We start from the raw sequence: 16,825 nt of genomic DNA on the forward strand, positions 1-16,825 counted from the left end.
AAATAAAACTTTATAACTAGACTAGATTAGTATGTTCTTCTACAAAAGGCATCATCAGAACAAACCCTTTCTAGAAAATGACACCGATAACTGGGTTCAAACACCTTTTACAAATGTACTCAAATCTAAAGAAAAATAGGTTTATAGACTCAGTAAGTCAATCAAGCCCAGTAAAGAGCATGCCACATTTCTCTAGCCCCACTGAGCAGTAAACACTTTGTAGCTCTATCACCTAAGAACACTGTGATCCCCTAAGAATCCAACTAGACATTCCTTCACTCTACCCAGGGAATGGATTCAATGGGGAAAGTCAGCAACAGCATGGACACCCATGTCTGGGATCAGGCAAGGGCATCTAACAAGTTAGGCTATTCCACTGCACACCCAAAGCAGTGCCACCAATGGCACCAATGTTTGGGTAGGCCGGCAAACATTCTAGGGATCAGGGCTCACTGACAAAACAGGTAAATTATCATCTGCTCCAGCCACTTTCCAGAGATGCTGTGAGGCTTGAACTAGATAATACAGGAAAGCTATACAACCGGTTAACACCTGAGTCATGGACCAAAGCCAGGTAAGAAGCACACCTCTGATATCAACAGGAAACAAAAAACAAGCTGATCACTTTGCCTTGTAACTGCCCTTGGACTCCTCAAAACCACTCCTGGGCCATACTAATATCTGGCTACATCCTAACCATGAGAACGCTTTCAGGGATTCCGTAAAGAAGCCATGAAGAGACATTTACATACTTGCCATCTGACAGTGGTCAATTAACACAGGCCACTAACAGGGGCACCTGGGTGGCTCAGTCGGTTAGGCATCCAACTTCAGCTCAGGTCATGGTCTCGAAGTGTGTGAGTTCGGGCCCCACAACAGGCTCTGTGCTGACAGCTCAGAGCCTGGAGCCTGCTTCAGATTCTGTGTCTCCCTCTGTCTCTGCCCCTACCCCACTCACACTCAAGATCCATTTAACAACTGAAATTTGAAAAGCCAGTTGAAGGAATCCAGGTCTCTACATGTAAACACTCCCCTTTTGAAAAACTGTTCTTTTCTCTCTAGCTCAGCTGTTATCATGATACAGACTACAGAGAAAACAAGTGATTTTCCTCCCTACAGGTTTAAGAAATGCCCCTCAATTTCTGGCAATATGAGACTCCTGCCACTGCCATTTCAGTCTATACTAAAATTATTTTTGTAGTGTTTGCTTTGTTTTAAGAGATCATTCTCATTCACACTGGTGTTCAAACACATTATATAGGTATATATGTGTTTTTATCAGATGGTGGAAAGGGAAAATGGAAACTTTAAGACCCTCCAATAGGATGTTTCCTATCAGTAAATCCACTAGATGGGGATAAAAGTGAAAAGATGCAACAGCTTGCCATGACCAGAATTTCAGAATCATAGAGTTCTGGGGTTAAAGGCAGCTTAGACACTGGCCTAGCTCCCCACAGTATAGACAACGAGATGGAAGCCCCACCATCTACCCATGACCACACAGCCGTCCCAGGAAAGGACGTTACAACTTCACTGAGGAAGCAGGCAAACCTCCAACTATGGCAATCCTCCCCCAGCACCGCCTGTTGGCTGGGCATTTTGCATGCACCATAAGAGGGGCAGTCCCTAAGAGAGAGGAAGTATTCTGAATGCTCAAGAACACACATTCAGGGTTGGCACGAAGGTCACTGGTGTAGTTGGCAAACTTCCCACATCAGATTTAAGGTCTGATGAGGAAAGCCTTTCCAAGACAGCTGAAATCATGTTCTTTTATAAGTTAAACACCTGCTTTGTCACAATCAATGGTAAAAAAGGTTGACTAGAAGGAGGAAAAAAAGAAAACTAAAAAATCTCCCCTCTGATTTCCTGTGTCTGCTTAGATCACCCTAAAATGGGGAGCCTCCCTAATGCTGACTTTAATGAGGACCTTCCTAAAGCTGGTCCAACTGGTGTTCAAATCCCTGTACTGAAAAACAAGTTTATGAGCAGCAAGGTCACCTGATTCTGACCATGTGCATGATGTTTACCCTGAGATGACAGGCCAGTGACTGCCACAGCTGTGATGAATGCTGTGAAGACTCTACTATCCCTTTGAAGCCTATAAGGGCCTCTACATGACTAAATGCCATAAAAAGGAACCCTGAATACAGCAAGAATGTGAAAGGAGGGAAGTCACAAACGCCATATAGCAGTAGGGGAAATCCCATTCTGGACACTGAATTGTTAATGTAAACTTGTTACTTGTTTCCCTGACCTGTGAGGTATTTCATTACATCATCACTGAAGAGACGTCCCCTCCTCTACCCCCAATGCTTGCTACCAAGGGCTTCTGCTTACACCAGGCCATGCTCACAGTCAGGAAACAGAGGCAGCCCACTATTCAACCCTCTGCAGCCCAGACCCGTGAGGCTCAGCAGCTCACATCAGTCACAAGTGTCGGCCAGGAGTCATCAAACTCTGGCCACAGGAAACAGGTCAGTGCTGGGGGAAAAAGGTGGTAAGAAGGGGCTTACCCATCTCTTCCTTTGCTGACAATCTTCACCTCAAAGTAATAAATGCCACAGGCAGCAGGTATGGGGTGGGTGGCACGCACTGAGGCAGCATCTTTGTGATTTTTGCCATGACCTAAGAGGAGAAAGCAAGGAAGAAATTTCAGAAGAAATGTAAATAGAAACCTCATTTTTTACTGCTCCATGGCAACGAAGGGGTGAACCCTTCGTGGCTAGAGGAAGCCCTTACATTGTTCAAGGAACAACTAAACAACAACTGAACAAACACGTAAACCTCCCACCTTTGGCTCACCTCCTCCTGTGAATAGCAGCCCTGCCAGAGACACTGTCTCCCATACAAACTAAACGAGGGTACGGGCAATATGCATACATGTGAGAGATTTCCAAGTGCTGCTGGCGGTCTCTCCGGAATACAGGCAGTCCACCTGGGAGAGGAGGGGAGGTGGAGGAGCTCTGGAAGACCACCCCCCTCAACTTCAGTAGAAAACTCCAAGACCTGTCTGTGATGTCTGGCAGATGAGCAAACCCACAGGCTTCTGGCTAATGGAGGGGATGTGACCACCCCTTTCTTCAGACACTCCAAAAACTAAGCAGTGGTGAAGGGTTCAGCTGGAGTTGGGAGCTATCCCAGGACAAGCAGGAAGGCCCCCAGGGGTGGAAGCTCCAGCCCAGCACTGGGTATGGACACCTGTTGCAGTTCTTTTGACATTAGGTGTTTCAGATAAGAGCAGACTAGGCAGTCGACCCTCGGCCTGGTCAGCCTCAACACCCTGGACACCCCACAGGGGCTAAGGCCTAACCCGAAGCACCCAGGCCCGGGAAGGGACGTGATGGGGCAGAGGCGGGCAGCACAGCCGCCCCACAGATGCTCTGGCCTTCTGCCGGACCCCAGCGGGCCAAACAGGCCGATACCTTTGTAGTGGACGCGGAGGTTGCCCTGGGAGAGGCCGATGTAGTTGTACTTGTCCTTGGGGCTCCAGGAGCGCGGCAGCGGCGTCTCGTGCTGGTTGACCGCGGGGTACAGGCGCTGCAGGCGCCGACTCAGCTCCTGCTCCCCTGGGGACGGCAGCCCGCCCCCAGCGCCCCCGCCAGAGGAATCTCCAGCCTGCGGGCTCCCAGCTCCCGGGTCCGCCGTCGCCGCCGCCATCTTGGAGGGAGCTGCTATTGTGTCACTGGGGGCGGGGAGGAGCGGGACGAGATCCTCCCCGCTCAGCCAATGGCCCGCGAGCCTACTGAGGCCGCAGGGAAACCGAGTCCGAGTCCGGCATCTCTCTTTGGACACTGCCACGCCTCGCCACATTTCGGACTCCATATCCCACAATGCAGAGCTCTCCAGAGGCGGGCCAACCCGGGATCGTAAAGAACTTAGGGAGATGTAGTACAAATCTGCTCAGTCATAAGCCTGCCCGGCAGAGACTTCAAGACACCAAAAACTACAATTCCCGCTGGCAACGTAGCTCCAGGCCCTCAGTTTCCCTCTCTCCCCCACTCTCTCTGTTTATCCCCTCGCCTCAGTTGTGATAGCTAGGGTCAAGTCCGCTGTAGTGATTGACTGAGGGAACCCTGCTCCCGGGGTCCGAGTCCACCTTTGCTAACTGGCTTTCCTCCTAGCCTTCGGCCTTGGGGTGAGGGGGCGTGGCACAACCTTGACCCCGCCCCCCTCTGGGATGCTGGGGCCTGGTCGCCATAGCGACCGGCTGTACACTACCACAACTTCACAGGCAGTGGATGCTGGCTGTCCGGCTGCCCGAGGGTCATGGCCTCCCCGAAGCCGCGGTGCTCCAGCTTCGCGACCACTTCGAGGTAGGCGCTGGCCAGACTGAGGGCGGAGAGGAGGGTTTGGAGAACTTGCAGAAAGAGAAAAGCTTCTGTCCGTTGATTCGGGGCTTCAGCCCCACAGGATCGCTGGGGCAGAAACAGAATGCGGACATTACGTGCTAGCAAAAGAGCTGGCGCACTTTAACATTAGTAAGAGCCAGCCTCTTTATATTGAGCGTATATGATGTGCCAAGTGCTTTATATATAGCATATTTAACTCACAACTCTATGAAGTAGTAATATCTTCTGGATACTTCTATTACAAATAGAAGTCTGGAGAGATCATGTGTTTTACACGTTTACAAGTGGTGGAGCTAGGATTTGAACCCAGCCATGTGAGACTTCTTAGCTCTTAGCCACAGAGATAAATGGCCTCTTCACCCATTGGTTTATGGCAAAGATGCTTATCGAATTGCTGTCTATTCAGAGGTTGCAGCCTCTGGGCATTGCAAAATTTGACAAGTTCTATTAGCCAGGAAAGCCACAAAATGTACATAATAAGACAAAATTTTGGGGTAAATGTCTTTCTAGCTTTGGGAACCCAAGAAGTCTCTTAAGTTCTGGGCTTCTGCTTCTGTATCTCAAACGTGGGGATGTTACAGCCCACCTCACAAACATTGCCAGGAAAATTTAGGCAGAATATGCGAAGCTCTCATCACAGTTCTTGCATATACTAAACATTCGGTTGTTTAATGAACGTAGTTTCTCCCTTCTACTCATTTCCAACGCAAAAACTTGATCTCACCTAAACTCTAATCCTTCAGGGTTTGCTACCTCAACAGAGAAAGCCTACAAAAGTCAGGAAATTGTTTGCCAATTTGATTATTTTATCCAGAGTTAGAATGAAACTATAAGAACCAGGCAGCAGGCTTGAGAAAGAATGTTGTTACCCAGCACTGGAATGATTTAGGAAACTGCAGTCATGTTTGAAAGGGATATGAAATGGATTCAGAAGAAGAATCCTCATCTATTTTAAGAAGGAAGCATAGGGGGTCACCTGGGTGGCGTTGTTGGTTAAGACACCAACTTCAGCTCGGGTCATGATCTCGCGGTTTGTGAGTTCGAGCCCCGTATGGGGCTCTGTGCCAGCAGCTCGGATTCTGTGTCTCCCTCCCTCTCTCTGTGCCCCTCCCCCACTCAAGCTTTGTTTCTCTCTCTCTCAAAAATAAACATTAAAAAGAAGAAGAAGAAGAAGAAGAAGAAGAAGAAGAAAGAGGAGGAGGAGGAGGAGGAGGAGGAGGAGGAGGGGGAGGAAGCATAGGGGTGCCTGGGTGGCTCAGTTGCTTCAGCATCTGACTCTGGCTCAGGTCATGATCTTGCAGTTTGTGAGTTCAAGCCCAGCACTGTTCAAGCTGACAGTGCAGAGCCTGCTTCGGATCCTCTGTCCTCCTTTTTCTCTGCCCCTCCCCGGCTTGAACTTTCTCCCCCAAAATAAATAAACTGTAAAAAAAAAGTATCAAAAGGAAGAAAGGAAGGAAGGAAGGAAGAGAAAAGAAGAAATATAGGGGCAGTCCCCTACTGGCTCAGTCAGTAGAGCATGTGACTATTTTTTTTTAATGTTTATTTATTTTTGAGAGATGGAGAGAGTGCACGAATGCAAAAACCCTTCCTTTTCTATAGCTGCTGTTTATTTGATATGGTTTGTTCATACTTGTCCCATTGAGAGATAAGAGAGGACTAGCGTTTGGGGTGTCACCGCACTATGGAGTAGGACTAAGGAACCAAGTCCTTAGGTTCCCAACTAGATTCACATTTACTGCTCTCAACTTCTCTGGAATACAGGTAGTCCCAGTCTCACTTTTATAGACAAAGACACTGAGGTTCAGAGAGGTTAAACAGTATGCCCAAGGTCATTGGCTAGCAAAGGGAACGAAGACACGGGTCTGTCTGGCAGCATAAATGACCCCCACCCACTGCCATCATGGATTTCTGGAATTACTTTTCCCTTTTCTTCACCTGGGTCTGCCTTCCCAGGGCAGCCCTCCCTGTTGATCCCCAAATGCCTTCCTAGCTTGAGGAAGGATGGCACTCCCTCCCAAGAGGTCTAGGAGCTAAAGACCTTCTTAGAATCAACTTTTCTCCCATCTTACTGTCATCATTAACATCTGCACAGCTCCTTGCAGTTTACAGGCTGTTTTTGCATATCTCTTTTCCTTGTATTAAACTTCACAACAATTTTATAAGATAGGAAAAGCAAGAATTGTCTCCATTTCCTTATAAGCATACTAGGCTGAGAGAGGTCAAATGGCTTGCCTGGGGGTTCCTGTTGGAACCCCAAATGTCAACCCCCAGGCCTTTCAGCCGGTAAGTGCAGGATGGGGACTCACACACCAGCTCTTGGACCTCAGACCTTGTGCTTCTTGTCCTAACACCTGCCTTTGGTATCACACCCCCAGAATGTGCCAGTCACAAACATGAAACTCCTCTGAACACTGAATGAAAGTTTAAGTCCACAGAGTTCTCTGGGCTCATGAAGGGCACTCATGAAGGTATCCTGTCACTGTAGGGATTGATGAGATCCTCAGCATGAGAAGGTTTCCAGGAATGTAGGAAAATGTTTTGGGCCCATGGCCAGGAACTTGTTGGCAACATCTCTGTGAATCTGTAGGCACTGCTGGGAAGACCCAGAGCCTAGCTCTGCAGGGAAAAGAGGCCATGTCCTGTTGATCTGGGAAGGTTGGAGGTGCTCTCCCTACTCAGAGCTCTGTCATCTACCACTGTCTTCCCCTTCTCTGTGCAGAACACACATACAGCCTTCAGGAGTGACCGTAGATGACTCCTACCTCACAGAAGCCAAGAGCTCCCAGAACCGAAAGTTTTCCCAGAAACAGAAGACGCTGGTTAGTGGCAATGTCTTGCTGGAAACCCAAATGTCAGCTCCCAGACCCTAGCTGCCTCCCTCTCTGCAACCCAAAAGCACCACCCACCTGAAACATGCCCCCCCGCCCCAGAAGCCAGCAGCTTCTCTCCAGTCAGGGAAGCATGGCTTACAGTGGCCAGACCCATCAGGCTTTAGGGTAGAGGTCTGCAAACTGGTTGCACCTCATCTGAAAAGCCTTTCCAGACCTCCCCTGGCAGAGAGAGACTCAGCTCCTTCCCGACACCCTTCCCCTGCAGCTCAATGCTCTGGAGTGGACCTCATTTTTTCATTCAGCCTGCCATATGCCAGGCACTGTGCTAGATGCTGGGATGGTCACACCAGATCTACCAAGGTCCTTCAGGGCTGTGACTATATGTTTTGTTTTGTTTTTTTTCTGTATGGCCCTGATCCCTGATAGGGTACTTGAGTGTTTGGCATATGTTGAGAGCTCCATAATGCTGTGAGTAAATGTGTGAAGGCACGAGTAAAAAGATGTTATTACCCCCTTGTGTTGCTGGCTCTGGGTTGGTGGCAAGAGATTCTACTAGCCTCAGGAAACTGCCCTTCCACCATTCCTGTTCTTTTAATTTTTTTATATAAAAATGAATTCTGTCTTGGGGCACCTGGCTGGCTCAGTCCGTAGAGTGTGAGACTCTTGATCTCTGGGTTTTGAGTTCAAGTCCCATGTTGGGCGTACAGCTTACTTTAAAAAAAAAAAATAATGAATGCTGTCTTATTAAGTACTTTTGAACTTTTGTTGATACAATCATAGGGTTGTAATTATTTAATTAGCAAACCGACTTTAAAAAAAAAAACACACACACAGTTTAGCAAACTTATAACTCCAGTTCACAGTGGAGCATTATGGGCTGTGTGGTAGTTTTGTGTGTGTCCCCTATGGGGAATTTAAGGACACATGGGACCCACACTTTATGAAGCTGGAGATTCCCAACGTGGGGACCCAGACTCCAGAGAGGGAAAGGGAATCAGTGTGGACTCTTCGCAGAGACCAAGCGCAGCCAGGGCCTCGGAAGACCGATAACGGGGCACATGATCCCCCCTCCACCCAGCTGCCATCCCACGGTGTACCTGGGCCTAAGCACTTTCTTCCTGCGAGGGCACCACCATTCTCAACCACCAGAGGGCATTACTCCCTCACGCCGCCCCCTGGCCACGCCCCTTCCCATTTTCACCTGCAGGAGGAAGCAGAGAGGTAGGAGCCCCAGTGTAACATTTTGCACCCGTCGGCTGGTGGAGGCCAGCTAGTAATGATAACAACGACCTGGAAGCCGCACTTGCCCCAGAATCAATGTAGGATGACCATGTTTTCTCCCCACACAAACGGCAGACAGAACACAAGTCCTAGCCTTTTGAAAGTCTGAAAAACTTATCAGTTCACTAGGGTTAGATGCTTCTTTGACAAATTCCCAGATGTCTTTCAGAATTACTTGGCACAAAATCACAATTTTGATAAAATTTCAAAAAACTTGTTTTTCTGGCTTGATTTTTAGCAGTTTTAATTCTCTCATTTTTCCAGTTTGCCTATTTATACTTTATTTACTCTCTTTTTAACTATTTAAAAATTTTATTCTTGATAGTTCTTCTCAAACTCAAACAAAAAGAAATCTTAAGGCTTTCTTTCTTTTTTTTTTTTATTTTTTAATGTTTATTCATTTTTGAGAGATGGAGAGAGACAGAGCATGAGCAGGAGAGGGGCAGAGAGAGAGAGAAGGAGACACAGAATCCAAAGCAGGCTCCAGGCTCTGAGCTGTCAGCACAGAGCCTGATGTGGGCTTGAACTCACAGACCAGGAGATGATGACCTGAGCCCAAGTCGGACATTCAACTGACTGAGCCCCTCCACCGCCCCCCCCCCCGGATCCCAGAAATTTTTGAAAAATGTACAATTGTAGAAAAATAAGCATCCAATGGCCTATCATTAGAGAATAATAATTGTTGATAACTTTTTACATTATTTCTTGTTTTTTTCTAGACTTCCATTTTTACCTAGTTGTGCTTATTCCTTAATTTCAGGCTTTACTTAACCCTTAGAGCTGTAGGGTTAGCATATTTCCACATTAAATCTTTTTGTAAACATTTCATGACTACTTTTATTTTTTAGACATTTAGGAGTTTTCTAATTTCTGGGTATTTAGGAATTTATTAATTTTTCCACAGTCATAAGTAAGGCTTTGAGGACAGCCCTTCTGCATAAAGCTGCTGCTCCATCTCTGACTCCCTCTACACTGGCCACCCCAGGCCTCAGCCTCAACCAGCCTGCTCTCCTTGGACATTGGCCCCTATTCATTGCTCTTTAAAATTCTTTTTTTTTTTTTCATATTTTTTTTATTAATTTTTTTTTTTTTGAAGGAGAGACAGACAGAGCATGAGCGGGGGAGGAGCAGAGAGAGGGAGACACAGAATTTGAAGCAGGCTTCAGGCTCTAAGCTGTCAGCACAGAGCCCAACATGGGGCTCGAACTCACGAACTGTAAGATCGTGACCCGAGCCGAAGTCGGATGCTTAACCGACTGAGCCACCCAGGTGCCCCTAAAATTCTTTTTTTTTTAATTGTTTTTTGATGTTTATTTCTGAGAGAGAGAGAGCACATGAGTAGGAGAGGGGCAGAAAGAGAGGGAGCCACAGAATCTGAAGTAGGCTCCAGGCTCTGAGCTGTCAGCACAGAGCCCAACGCAGGGCTCGAACCCACCAACTGTGAGATCATGACCTGAACCGAAGTCAGACTTTCAACCGACTGAGCCACCCAACCGCCCCCATAGCTCTTTAAAATTCTTGCTGTTGGGGTGCCTAGGTGGCTCAGTTGGTTGAGTGTCTGATTTTGGCCCAGGTCATGATCTTGTGGTTCATGAATTTGAGCCCTGCGTCAGGCTCTGTGCTGAGAGCTCAGAACCTGGAGCTTGCTTCGGATTCTGTATCCCCCTTGCTCTCTCGTCTCTCTCTTTCTCTCTCAAAAATAAATGAAAATGTTAAAAAAAATTCTTGCTGTTTCCCTGAGGTGTTAGTGCTACCCAGGCAGTCTGTGTGCCCCACCTTTAAACCTGAGATACACCCCCTCTCCCAGAGTGGCCTCAGTTCCTCTCATATACGTATTCAAGTTTTACTGAATGAACATCACAGATATTATCACCTCCTCCTCCAAGATGTTAGCCTTTTCTGGTCCCCTCCAGTCAGGGCCCATCCCTACCTGGTAATCTGCATTGGCTTTAGTCACTACCTGGTGCTAGAGCCCACATTCTTAATTATGAACCATATTAAGAGATGTTGGGGGGTGCCTGGGTGGCTCAGTCGGTTAAGCATCTGACTTCGGCTCAGGTCATGATCTCACTGCTCGTGAGTTTCAACCCCACGTTGGGTTCTGTGCTTACAGCTCAGAGTCTAGAGCCTGCTTTGGATTCTGTCTCCATCTATCTCTGCCCCTCCCCTGCCTGCTCGCTCCCGCTCTCTCTCTCAAAAATAAATAAACATTTAAAAAGACAGAGAGAGATGTTAGGGAGGGGCGCCTGGCTGGCTCAGGCACACACCTGCTATAGCATGTGACTCTTCATATTGGGGTCATGAGTTCAAGCACCATGTTGGGCATGGAGCCTACTTAAAAAAGAGAGAGAGAAAAGAGATGTTGGGGGGGGGGCGGAATTAAGAATAGAAGGAGGATGATGGAGAGGAGCATCAGGAATGGGAGCAATGTTGCCTTGGTAACCTCACCTGTCTCTTCCTGCAGTCCTGTCAGTTCTCCATTGGTGGCCACCTGTCCCCATGGCCCACATACACCAGTGGTCAGACCATTCTGCATAATCGAAAGCCCTGTTCATATGATTACCGGAAACGAGCAGGGTAAGCCAGGGTCAGCACTGTGGTGGATGGGCTGGTACAGACCTAGCATTGGGCCCAGAGACAGCACAGGGGTGTGTGCTGCCCCAGACCAAGGATGCAAGAGCCCCATGGTGTGCCCATCACATCTCATCCCACCGTACCCTGCAGTAGTTGGCAGCAGCAGCCCCTGGGCACTACTAAGCCGAGGTACCTGGAGCAGCTAGAGAACTACCTACGCAAGGAGCTTCTCCTGCTGGACCTGAGCACAGATTCTGCCCAGGAGCTGAGGTTGCAGGTCAGAGCCACAGAATAACTGTGGGGAGGGCAGGAGGACAGGTGGGAGGAAATTTTACTCACTAGGACTCAGCATTCAGACTTCAGGAGAGACTATCCTCTCCCTTCTCTTTTGGGTCCCTATTAGTGGTAAGGGAAACAGGTTCTATGACAAAGTCAGTGAGCAGGCAAAGCTGGAACCAAAACTCTCCTGAGGCTTGAGTTTCACACCTGAGTCAGGTGAACTGGATGCTGTCTCCAGTTCCTTCAGCTTTGTGATCCCCAGTGCCTAGTTTGGGTTGTTGGACATCAGTGAATGGAGCCTGAATCCTGGCAATTGGGCAAGCAAGGGTCATATGGTGTTCACCAGCCCAGAGATGACAGACTCAAGCTTGAGGAACTTAGCCCAGACACATAGAGAAACTTAGATGCAGATTAGATTCTGGTACATACTAAGGAGGGAATCACCATCCCTGTTCTAACAGGGATGATGACAGGAAATCCCTTACTTCTGACTTAGTCACAGATAGAAACACTTGCTGAGCACCATCTGTGTGCCAGGCCCTGAATGAGGCCTTGTATACAATCTCATAGGCTGAAGGTACCTCATCAACAAGGAAGCAGAAGTTCAGAGAAGGCATACAGCTATGAAGTGGTAGGGCTGGGATATGAACTCAGGACTGATTCTAGAGCCTGTGCTAATTCCAGGACATAATGCTGTGCCCCAAAACTTGTGTCCAAATTGGACAGGAAACCACACCTTTACTTGGAGGTGAGAATACAAAGCTAGAGGCTTGAATGTCCTGTCCTCACAGGTCTGTAACATGGCAACGGGATGATGGTGAGAGGCTAACTAAGGCACAGTGCTTGGAGGCTGGCTGCCTGGAGAGCCAAAGTGGGGCTCAGATACAGAAGGGACAGCCCTGACCCAGGTCATCTGCTAGCCTTCAGAGATAGCACCAGGAGAACAGCCTCCAGAGAACAGTTGAGAGGGACATAGCTACCCCTCAGCTTCCTGGCAATGAGCGACCCATGTGGTGCCCAGGGGTATTTATTTGAATGTGGGTCACCGGGTAACTTCATGCTACAATATTTCTAAACTTAAGAGAGTGGCAGCTATAGGCCAGGAGGTGACAGGTCCCCTTTTCTTGCCAGCCTTACAGGGAAATCTTTGAGTTCTTCATAGAGGACTTTAAAACGTACAAGCCATTGCTATCTTCCATCAAGAATGCATATGAGGTGATGCTGGGTAAGACTGCAGCCTCTGTGCCTGGGTCCAGTCTGGAAGGCATGGAGAGGATCCAACTCTTACCTTCTGGGGTTATGCAACCATGTTGGGCAGCTACTAATTAGGCCTTGAAGTCACCAAGCTTTGCTCAGCCTTGTTGCTTACACTGTCCTGTGATAGAGCACCTAACCACCTCCTGTCCTTGGGAAGTATGGTAAGAGAGCAACTTCACTATTGAGAGTGAAGCCCAGGAGTAAGTGAGTACCTTTGGGAAGTAGAGGCTCCCAACCAGGCTTAGGAGGTGCCGGGCATGGTACAACTACAGGACTAAAGGCTATAGAAAGGGCATAGATGAAATCCCAGTCCTCAACTAGACTGTGTCTCTGGTTTAAAAGCCAATGCAGGAAGGCCTTAAGCAGGAGCCATGTTTTGAACAAGGCATGCATAGACTCCTGGAGTTTGCAAGGGACATAGCCACTCACTGTTACCTTCGATCAGTGTCTCCTGGCTGTTTGTTCTCCATGGTCCCAAAGGTAGTCTCCCACCTGTCCCTGCTTAGCCCACCAGAGGGAGAAGATTCGGGCTCTGGAGCCCTTGAAGGCCAAAATTGTCACTGTGAATGAGGACTGCAACGAGAGGATCCTGGCCATGCGGGCTGAGGAGAGATATGAAATCTCCATGCTGAAGAAAGAGAAGATGAATTTGCTAAAACTCATTGACAAAAAGAACGAGGAGAAGATCTCATTGCAGAGCGAGGTGAATGGGAGTAGTGTGGTGATCAGCTCCCTGAATTACTGCTACCTCCAGCCCAGGGGTGACCTGAAGCCTTGGGCACTAAGGTGACCCCTAACTCTCTACCCTTCTGCCTGGAATGATATACTGAGCCACCACCTACCTCCAGAGGCCCTACTTCCACATTCTGTCTTCCTCCTTGGCTTAGCACTGGTTCCATGTGGCCCCAAATAATAGCAGTCCTGCTTCTTGGCTCCCAGACTTTCTCCACAGGAGGAAGCATTGGCACTTTGTTGGATTCTCAGGAATGGCTAGCCTCCTTCTTTTACCTTTTCTCTTCCCAGGCCCTGATGTGGCCACCCAGCATCCATCCCATCCCCTTTGATGGCTCGCTAAGTACAGTCCCATGACCACACAGCCACCTTCCCAACAGGTGTCCAAACTGAGGAAGAATTTGGCTGAGGAGTACCTGCACTACCTCAGTGAGCGAGATGCCCGCAAGATCCTCATTGCAGACTTGAATGAGCTGCGGTACCAGCGGGAAGACATGTCACTAGCCCAGTCCCCAGGTAAGCCTGAGGTGGGTTTCTCTCCCCTGAGGAGGCACTAGAGGAGTCTCGCCATTCGTCCCCATTCAACTCTCCTACATCTGTTCATTCCATGCCCATTCACAATGATGGGGGGTGGGGTGGGGTGGGGTGGGGTGGGGTGGGGTGGGGTGGGGATATTCTTGCTGCTGCCTGGGTCTGTGGATCTTCTGAGCTGGACTGAGAATCATAGACTCCTTGTTTAAGTAGGAAACAATTGTTGGCCGCTGAGGCAACTGAGACTCCCTGAGAGCAGGACAGGCCTGGTACCTCGTGTCCTGGACTTCTCTGTTTAAGCTCGAAGTTGTAAGATATTAGTGCTGTAGGAAAGACCCAGGGCTTCCCAAGCAGCGAGAGAAGGACCTGGAACAAGCCCTGAGGAACATTCTAACCCTGCCCTGGGCTACAGGCCTTAGAGTCAGGGTGATGCAAGCTGGCCGGTACCCTGACAGGTATCTGGGGCGAGGACCCCGTTAAGTTAACACTGGCTCTGAAGATGACCCGGCAAGACCTGACCCGCACACAGATGGAACTCAACACCATGAAAGCCAACTTTGGAGATGTGGTGCCCAGGAGGGACTTTGAAATGCAGGAGAAGACCAACAAGGATCTGCAGGAGCAGGTGCTGGTGGGCAGGCAGGGCAGGCAGGTCAGGCAGGGTAGGGAAGGGTCATGCAGGTGGGTAGTGAGGATCAATCACCTTGTCCGTAGCTGGACAGCCTGAGAGGTGACTATGAAGAGGTCTGCAAGGAGCACGAGATACTGCTACAGTTGCACATGACCACACTGAAGGAGCGGGACCAGTTTTATTCTGAGCTCCAGGAGATCCAGCGCACCTCTACACCACGGCCTGACTGGACCAAGTGTGAAGGTAATGATGGCCATTGGACTCCCAGGGAGTGCTCAACGATGTGGTTTGGACTCCAGCTCCCTCTTCCCACCTGCAGATGTGGTGGCTGGGGGCCCAGATCGCTGGCAAATGCTGGCCGAGGGCAAAAACAGTGACCAGCTGGTGGATGTGCTCTTGGAGGAGATTGGCGAGGGCCTGCTCCGGGAGAAAGACTTCTTTCCTGGTCTGGTAGGGGTCCCTGGGCTTGGGAGGCTTGGGGCCAGAGTCAGAACAGCCAGGCCTTGCTGCTAAGACTTGAGATTCTGGGGAACCATCTTGGGCTCTGCCTGGGCCCAGAGATGAGCTAACATTCTACCTTGCAGGGCTATGGGGAAGCCATCCCCTCTTTCCTTCGATTTGATGGCATTGTGGAGAACAAGAAGCCAACCAAGAAGGATGTGGTAAACCTACTCAAGGATGCCTGGAAGGAACGTCTTGTTGAGGAGCAGGTCAGATCTCATGGGCCATTTGGGCCTGGTGTGACCTGTAGAATCCTCCAGGGAATTCCATCAAGGTGTTAGGGGGGAGGGCTAACCCGCCATGGGGCAGGGTTACTAAGCAGTCGTCCCCAACCCTGCAGAAAGAGAAATTCCCAGATTTCTTCTTCAATTTCCTGGAGAATCGCTTTGGACCTGGTGATGCCATGGCCTGGGCTTACACCATTTTTGAAAATATCAAGCTCTTCCGTTCTAATGAGGTCATGAGCCAGTTCTATGCACTCTTGATGGGAAAGGTGAGGTTGGACCTGGCCCTCCACCCTTTGTCCCCACCATAGGCCAGGTCTATCCCTATCACTTCAGGAAGCAGCAAGTTAGTCAATGCTTCCTTCCCTGTAGAGGAGCGAGAGTGTGTACATCAAGCAGAAGGAGACCGTAGTACAGTTGCTGAAGGAGATGACAAATGCTGACAGTCAGAATGAGGGGCTGATAACCATGGAAAACTTAAGGTGAGAGGCCAGTCCAGCCACCACAAACTCCTGCCCAACATTTCCTCTGGCCAGGCTCCCAGGTGTGCAGGGGAAAGGGGAGCCTGACAGGAAGGGCTCACAGCCCCAACACTTGTTGTCCCTTTTGAGCAGTAGTGGGGCTGGCAGAGTGGTACAGGAAGGTAAGTGGGTAGGCCTGAGCCAGGCCTGTTGGCCCTTGTGTCTCCCCATAGCACTGTCCTTAAGAGCACCTTCCCCTTCAAGAAGGAAGAGAGAATCCAGGAGTTGATGGAGGCAGGGGGCTGGCATTCCAACAGTAGCAATGCAGACTTGCTCAACTACCACTCATTGTTTATAGAGGTAGGTATGGGTGTGTGTCGGGGAGTGGGAGTTGTCCAGGAACTTGCCCAGCCCTGCCCTGGCCTCTGCTGGACCCCAACCAATGTGTCCTCACCCTGCCTTACGGACCCTCCCAGGATGAGGAGGGCCAGAGTATGCCCTTTGTGCAAAAGCTGTGGGAACAGTACATGGATGAAAAGGATGAGTACTTACAGGAGCTAAAGCAGGAGCTGGGCCTGGAACTGTGAGTAACTCCTGAGGTCCTCAGGCCCACTTAGCCATAGGCATATCCTGTAGGTTGGGCCACAGGGTGGCATCTCATTGCCTTGGATCTCCCTGTGCACTGAGTTTATTCCTGGGCACTATATACTGCTCAAGCTCAGCAGAGGACATCTTGGGGTCTGGGGTACAGAAGGGTCAAAGCCTATCTCTCTTTCTTTGTGGGGTAGCCATGATAAAGTAACCCTACCCAAGGTACGTGAAGCCCTGATGAACATTGATCCCGGCCTGGACAAACAGACCCTGAATAGCTATTTGAGCCAGGCCTTCCAGCTCCCCATGACAGAACTGCCTGAGGAGGGTGAAGAGAAGGAAGAAGCCATTATGGAACAGCTCCAGATTGCCCTGGAACAGCTTCAGATGATTGACCTCAGGCGCATGGGGCCTCGAGAGCAGGAGCCTGCAAGCTAGGGCTGCTATGGGCAGCCTGAGTGCTCCAGTGCTCTAGTGCTCCTAACCCCTAACTTTTAGTATAAAATTATTTGTCTGAACCTATTCTCCAGGTTGTGCTGGGGAATTGAGAAGAGGGATGAGTATTGGTCCCGGCCTGGCTGGC

At 49.4% G+C, this 16,825-nt stretch overlaps 2 protein-coding genes across 7 annotated transcripts in view; one reads left to right on the plus strand and one right to left on the minus strand.

The window, feature by feature from the left end:
• RANBP10 (RAN binding protein 10) overlaps positions 1-4,117 on the minus strand; it is a 61,020-nt gene extending 56,903 nt beyond the window's left edge. For both annotated transcript variants that reach the window (XM_042970166.1, XM_007090400.2), the window contains exons 1-2: positions 3,423-4,117; positions 2,514-2,625 (exon numbers count right to left, since the gene is read on the minus strand). In XM_042970166.1, the coding sequence (XP_042826100.1) occupies positions 2,514-2,625; positions 3,423-3,822 (512 nt within the window). In that variant the 5' untranslated portion in view covers positions 3,823-4,117. The remainder of the gene's footprint in view (positions 1-2,513; positions 2,626-3,422) is intronic.
• An 82-nt stretch (positions 4,118-4,199) lies between these two features.
• On the plus strand, positions 4,200-16,760 carry TSNAXIP1 (translin associated factor X interacting protein 1). 5 transcript variants are annotated; one of them, XM_007090307.3, is made up of 16 exons: positions 4,211-4,313; positions 7,069-7,168; positions 10,926-11,038; positions 11,186-11,312; positions 12,446-12,539; positions 13,078-13,274; positions 13,684-13,819; positions 14,290-14,459; positions 14,549-14,708; positions 14,785-14,915; positions 15,050-15,175; positions 15,307-15,459; positions 15,563-15,672; positions 15,885-16,011; positions 16,128-16,234; positions 16,440-16,760. In XM_007090307.3, the coding sequence occupies exons 1-16, from the start codon at positions 4,267-4,269 to the stop codon at positions 16,678-16,680; spliced, it is 2,139 nt and encodes a 712-aa protein (XP_007090369.2). In that variant the 5' UTR covers positions 4,211-4,266; the 3' UTR covers positions 16,681-16,760. The 5 variants fall into 5 exon arrangements, with proteins under 5 accessions (XP_007090374.2, XP_007090369.2, XP_015396628.2 ...); XM_015541142.2 differs by having other exon boundaries at positions 11,189-11,312; XM_007090311.3 differs by lacking the exon at positions 16,128-16,234 and having other exon boundaries at positions 16,440-16,524.
• The last annotated feature ends 65 nt before the right edge of the window (positions 16,761-16,825 follow it).

The sequence above is a fragment of the Panthera tigris genome, chromosome E2 (genome assembly GCF_018350195.1).
Source record: "Panthera tigris isolate Pti1 chromosome E2, P.tigris_Pti1_mat1.1, whole genome shotgun sequence".
Lineage (NCBI taxonomy): Eukaryota > Metazoa > Chordata > Mammalia > Carnivora > Felidae > Panthera > Panthera tigris.

What these genes read in the sequence shown, in the direction of transcription:
- TSNAXIP1 (XM_007090307.3), top strand. Translation starts at nt 4,267, where the DNA reads ATGGCCTCCCCGAAGCCGCGGTGCTCCAGCTTCGCGACCACTTCGAG. An exon ending in CCCAGAAACAGAAGACGCTG is followed by an intron (nt 7,169 to 10,925) that starts GTTAGTGGCAAT and finishes CTCTTCCTGCAG; the next exon opens with TCCTGTCAGTTCTCCATTGG. An exon ending in AAGACTTCTTTCCTGGTCTG is followed by an intron (nt 14,916 to 15,049) that starts GTAGGGGTCCCT and finishes TCTACCTTGCAG; the next exon opens with GGCTATGGGGAAGCCATCCC.